Genomic DNA, 6,679 nt, shown 5'->3' on the forward strand with positions numbered 1-6,679 from the left:
AGTTAGTTTTTAAGTTTTATTTATTACACAAACAGTCCCTGTAGTTATAAGTTACTAGTTTTAAGTTTTATTTATTACACAAACAGTCCCTGTAGTTATAAAAAAATCATAAAAATCCTAAAAAATCAAAAAAATTCTAAAAAATCATAAAAATTCTAAAAAAATCAAAAAAAAATCTTAAAAAATAAAAAAAAATTCTACAAAATCAAAAAAAATCTAAAAAATAAAAAAAAAATCTAAAAAATCATAAATGAAGCATTAAATATTTATACGATTTATATACGACAACACTAGTTATCGATATAATATTCAAAACGCAACAATCAATGAAGCATTAAATATTTATACGATTTATATACGATTTATACAAAACTAAAATGAAACTTAAACAAACAAACCCAAATCAGATTCTGATTTTTGAAATAAACTGAAGTTTTAAACGAATAATGTTCCAACTCTTACCGGAACCGAGACGACTACGTGACCAAACTGAACCGAGACGACTACGTGACCAAACTGACCCGAAATAAAACCCGAATCGTCCGGTGACTGAGCCGTGACCCGAACCTGCTGATGTGCACCTGAATTGAAGCTGAACGAACCGAACATCAACCGCATCATCTTTCATCATGTACCAAAGAATCATCACCATCAACAAAATGATCATCATCCCCGCCGTGTGCGGTGGCTCCGCCGAGATACCGTGCCGCCGTCATCTTTCGCCACTACGTGACCAAACTGACCTGAAATAAAACGAACCGAACATCAACCGCATCATCTTTCGCCACCCGTCACCGCCGAGATACCGTGCCGCCGCTGTGTGCGGTGGCTCTCCTTTTGCTTCAGATCTGCACGTGTGAGAGAGGGGGGGGGGGGGTTCCACCGACGGAAAGAACCACCGGTTTCACCGGCCGGCGAGGGAGGGGGTGGACCGAGTTAGTGTTTGGTTTGGGTTTTTGTCACAAGTAGAGGAATGAAGCCTCTGTGTTTGTTTATTATGTAATCAAGAGTGAGATGAGAGGGAAGAGGGGCATGCTTGTGTGTATCAGTTTGAGAAGAGAAGCCTGTGCTTGTATGTATTTTAGGTTTTTCTATAATTTTTTTGATTTTTTAAGATTTTTTTTTGTTTTTTTAGAATTTTTAAGATTTTTTTTTTGATTTTTTTAGAATTTTTATGATTTTTTAGAATTTTTTTGATTTTTTAGGATTTTTAGAATTTTTTAGATTTTTTTTTATTTTTTAAGATTTTTTTGATTTTTTTAGAATTTTTTTGATTTTTTAGAATTTTTTTTTATTTTTTAGGATTTTTATGATTTTTTATAACTACAGGGACTGTTTGTGTAATAAAGAAAACTTAAAACTAGTAACTTATAACTACAGTGACTGTTTGTGTAATAAATAAAACTTAAAAACTAACTTCAGTTAAAAAAAATTAACAGGAGTTCATTGAGTACCAACATATTGATAGGTAGGATTATTATATACCAATTCTGTAGATTGGATTATTATTTACCAACTGGTTAAAGGTTGGTTTATTAAATACCAATTTTCCTTTTTTTTATATTTTACAATTGAATATCATTTTTAAACGGTAAAGAAAAAAAATCCCTTCACTTCTTAGGTTAAAGCATTTTATATGTTACACATTTGTATTTCATTTTTATTCATTACACATGATTTAATAGCTAGAATAATTTGTGTGTTAAATTCAAAGTTAACAAGTAAAATACTAAAATGGACTATTTGAAAACCTAAATAAAAAAGATCAATCCTAATCAGCACTCCACCTGTACCGTACCATCCACGTGGCGAAACACCATTCGTTCAAAACACGCCACCAACGTGTCACCTCATTGAAGAAGAAACTTCACAAACAACAAATCTCAAATTCCAAATCGAATCCCTGCAGCACGCACACACACTCACACACATACACACTCGCCGGAGGCCGGAACTCCCGCCGGAGGATCCGACCGGAGAAAACATTCAGCCGTGGCTCCTCCGTCAGGCCAACCGCAACACAGCAGCAGCAGCAACAACAACAGCAACGTCACTCGAAGACGCACCGGTTCGTCCAATTCTCCGGCGTCACGTGACTCACGTGCGGCACCGACTCGGATCATTTACAGAGAGACGATCGGTCCGTCATCGGAATCGGATCTAGATTTACCTTTTTGGCAACGGACCTGGTTCATTGGATTATTACTTGTGATGGCGGTTTCGTTCTTCGGACTCGCTGTTTTCCTGTTTCTAACCCTAGATTCGGAGTATACGTCGACTCCTGTGTATGCGGCTACTTCTGAAGGTGTTGAGGTAGTTTGCTTGTTGTAAGATCTGATATTGTTTGAGTTTGTTGATATGTTTGGAGGCTTGATATTGATAGGTTGAAGTTTGACCTAGGTTACTGAATTTTTGCTTCAGTTTTGGTATGAATAGTGTAGTGTTTGTAGATTTCCAACTTGTTTGACAAGTAATAAACATGTTAGATTATCAGAATGCTATTATTGAAGTTTATAGGTTTGTTTGGAGTATTAACATTGATAGGTTGGAATTTGACCTAGGTTAACTGCTTTTTTGCTTCAGTTTTGCTGAGAATTGTCAATTGTATAGTGTTTTTAGCGGATGTTGATCAGTTTTTTGCTAACTTTTTTTGACAAGTGATAAGCATGTTAGATTATTAGAATGCTGGTGTTAAGTTTTGTAACTTGATCAACAGAACATTCAATCAGAAAAGTTGTATGATTAACATTAAAACTCAAAAGTCATGACTAGTTCTATTTATTCAGTTTATCGGATTTTTTTTCTTGATTTGGACAGTAATAAGTAAGAAGACTTGATTCTTTGGATATGTGGTCGGTTTGTGGATGGATAGACTCTTTCCTGTCTGTGAGGTGAAAAAAATTGTGATCTCTCAAGGTCAAATGGACCACATTTGTTTAGACCTTAAAGTTCTTGAGAAAAAAATTGATAACTATATGAAAGTTTGTGGTGAAGTTGGAACTAGAAAAGAAAAATGACGTAAACTTGGTAACGAAGTGTCGAAGTCCATGGATTTTTTTTCTAGATTTGAAACGCAATAAACCATATTGGGTTAGATTTTCTTGCCATTTTAGATGCGGTGTGTGTAAATTTGATATATATGATTTGTGAATATTATTGATTTACACATGTGAATGTTGATATCGTGTTCTTAAACTAGCAAAGTGAGACTAGTGTAGTGTTACTCACTTACTCTTTTAGGGTATAGCTTTATTGGTACGTATTTTACCTAACATGATATTAAGGATTGCTTACGATATACACTTTTGTTTGTTTTTAATTCAACTGTAAGTTGTTTCATAGTCCCTTTTATAAAGAATGAATTCTTTAGGATGTAATGATCGGAAAATAGGAGCTAGTAAAATGGTGAGTAAACTTTAAAAGGAACCAACTTTCTTTTTCGTTCTTGTAAGTACTTTTTTTGGGACGTTGTATACCTTTCATTTATGCTCATTTATTGCAAATCATATATACTTCAGATTACTTATGGGTCGGTACTCAAGCTGATGCATGAAAAGACAAGATTTCGACTGCATTCACACGATGTGCCATATGGATCAGGCAGTGGTCAGCAATCTGTTACAGGCTTTCCTAATGTAGATGATGCCAATAGCTATTGGGTATGTTAATGTTGTTTATACTTTATATACCCAACCCAGTTTGATATGTTTGAAACTTTGAATGACATGATTAAGTTTTATAGTATAACTGTGATTTGATGTGGGGTTTCTAATTATTTTATTAATATGATCTCTTACATAACTAGATTGTGAGACCTATGCCGGAAACATCAGCAAAACAAGGAGATAATATAAAAGGCGGAAGCATTATTCGATTGCAACACATGAAAACCAGGAGATGGCTTCATAGCCACTTGCATGCTTCACCAATATCAGGCAATCTAGAGGTTTGTTGATTGGCCTTTTGCTTGTTCTTTTTCAAATAATATGTGCTTGTAATTAACACAACAACAAAGGGTAGTAAGGCTGATCTCACTGAGACCCCCGGCTCTAAAAATCCTTTTTTCTCCATGTAAAGTTTAGTAAACCAAGTAACACTCAAAGTGTGGCTAAGGGACCCTTTGGACAATATATGTGCTACATGTAGGGCTGCAAATGAACTGAACGTTCAGCGAACAGTTCGTGAACCGTTCTATGGGAAGTTCGTTCGTTTAATAAATGAACGGACACGAACAAGAAATTTCGTTTGTTTAGTTAAATGAACGAACAGGAACCGAGGCCGCGTTCGTTGATTTATGTTCGTGAATGTTCGGTAACATGTTCGTTTGTGTTCCAATAGTTCATTAATGTTTTTAGTTTTTATATTTTATTTAAATAACCCAAAATTTCAACAAAATAAAATATTTAAGACGTATCAATATATTATATATTCGGTTCATGAACGCTTGTTTGTGTTCATTTGTGTTCATTTGTTTCCATTTGTGTTCATGAACCTTCGTCGCCTAAAATTAACAAACAAACACGAACATAAAATCTCGTTCGGTAAGTGTTCATGAACAGTTCTTGAACATATATATTTCCTTAACGAACGAACACGAACAGATTCGTGTTCGTTCTGTTCGTTTGCAGCCCTAGCTACATGTATTCTTTCTTAAAGACTTTATTAACAATGATTATGTGATTAGATAATATGATACGTTTAGCTTTGTATGATTGGTATAAATTATAAGCGCGAGAGGTTTTGTGCAGGTGAGTTGCTTTGGAGATGATGGGAATTCAGATACAGGAGATTACTGGAGGTAAGAGCTATTACGATCATTCACTTATATTTTCGTTTAAGTTTGTGAGATTCCTAACTGTTCAAAATCAAGAGAAAGTATGTTTAAGACATGTGTGAAACTTATTGAGATTATTGGTTGATTTTACTATGATATCTTTAGACTTGAAATTGAGGGAAAAGGAAAAACTTGGAGACAAGATCAGAGAATAAGGCTTCTCCATGTCGACACAAGCGGATATCTACACAGCCATGATAAGAAATACAGCCGTATCGCTGGCGGTCAACAAGAGGTTAGTGTCATATCCGTATGACTAATCATAGTTTTTCTAAAGGTGGCAATTTCAAAGCTATTTACTTATAAATATGTCGATTTGGGTTTCGATTTTATCTTCAAGGGGTCTCACTTGTAAAATACATAAAACAATGTACGCAAACGAAACATGAGTGGCGATTTCAAACTTTTACATACTTTCTTTATTTGTTATATAGGTTTGTGGCGTGAGAGAGAAACGTGCGGACAATGTTTGGTTGGCCGTGGAGGGTGTCTATCTACCAGTTTCCGAGAGCAAATGAATGAATCGAGATTTAATGTAACACAGTAACTTTTCTAGATCTTGCGGTAGTTTCTATGTTATTGGTCACATATTATGTGTAGGTTTTAATTTTTATAAGTGAAATAGAACACTTAAAAGCATGTCATACGTATACCAGATTTTGGGGCCTTTTGAGACAATTATTGCTTCTCGACAACTCGTTTTGTTGGTGTGTGCTATGTAACTTTATTAAGAGTCTATAAAAGGTTAAATAATGATTTTGTTAATAAAAGTAAGAAGTTAATAAGAGGTTTGAAACCACTTTTGACAGTGTATTTACATTTAATTTATTGATGATTTTTTTTTTTAGTTTGTTTTAAAATTTGTTGATGAGAATTGTAAAGCAATAAGGAAGGTGTTAACGTTCAGTCTTATGACACCCAAGGCCAATGTTTTTAAAACAAGACCGGACGTCGAACCAGTTGACTTACTGGTTCACTGGTCCAATCGATTCAACCCCTTAAAAAAATCTGGTTGAACAGGATAGTTTTACGGTCTGGTCGCCGGTCCCACCGCCGGTTTGCTGCACATCTGGTCCCATACCCTGACCAGGACTGGTCAAACTCCCGGTTCCTGGTCCAACTGGTTCGACCGACATGTCCGGTTTGGTTTGGTTTTCAAAACACTGCCCAAGACCTCCCTTTAAGAGAAAAGAGTCTCTACCAAGTGAGTTAGCCCATATTGGCACATATAACTAAGTTACAAAGTACTTGAATAGATATTAAAGCGTATCTTTTTTTAGTACAACACAACGGTTAGGATGTAGCTAACCCCTTCTAACCCAAAGTTCGAATCTCGCCAAGAGGGTGTTCCAGAAATTTATGAAGTGCACCTTGCCAAGGATCGAACCTGAGATCTCCACCGGAGGAAAGCCTTAAAGCAAAACTCCTTGACCATCAAACCAAAATCCGATGACTTACGACATACCTGACAAAAAAAATTTTGAGTGCAAGAGGATGATTTAGGTTTAGGCCACTAAACTTGAATAGTGGATTAGAACAACTTTGAAAAGTGTTGGTCGAATCATGAGTCATCTGTGATATAGTTTGTAGAAAGCTTTTTATTTTTAATGAACTGGAGACGTTTTTCTGCCCGAAATCTCATACTAAGTTTTTATAATCTTTAAAGTTGTGAATGGACTGGATGGTCGGACTAGTTAAACCGGAAACCAATCTCCTCATCGGTTTGTTGTGCATCAATTGGACTGCTTGGGGTTTAACTAGTAATGATGGGACTGCTTGGTCCTCGTGTCTTCTCTTGCAACTTCGAAAGTTCAATTATTTGATTTTTTAACTAGGGTTGGGTTT

At 35.5% G+C, this 6,679-nt stretch overlaps 1 protein-coding gene across 1 annotated transcript; it reads left to right on the forward strand.

Annotated features, from left to right (window-relative positions):
* The first annotated feature begins 1,873 nt into the window (after positions 1-1,873).
* LOC110935770 (stromal cell-derived factor 2-like protein) lies at positions 1,874-5,529 on the forward strand. Its single transcript, XM_022178118.2, has 6 exons — positions 1,874-2,313; positions 3,519-3,659; positions 3,806-3,946; positions 4,749-4,798; positions 4,940-5,069; positions 5,269-5,529. Exons 1-6 carry the CDS (start codon positions 2,212-2,214, stop codon positions 5,350-5,352), a joined length of 648 nt encoding a protein of 215 aa, XP_022033810.1. The 5' UTR covers positions 1,874-2,211; the 3' UTR covers positions 5,353-5,529.
* Positions 5,530-6,679: the final 1,150 nt, after the last annotated feature.

Source organism: Helianthus annuus, chromosome 4 (genome assembly GCF_002127325.2).
Source record: "Helianthus annuus cultivar XRQ/B chromosome 4, HanXRQr2.0-SUNRISE, whole genome shotgun sequence".
Classification (NCBI taxonomy): Eukaryota; Viridiplantae; Streptophyta; class Magnoliopsida; order Asterales; family Asteraceae; genus Helianthus; species Helianthus annuus.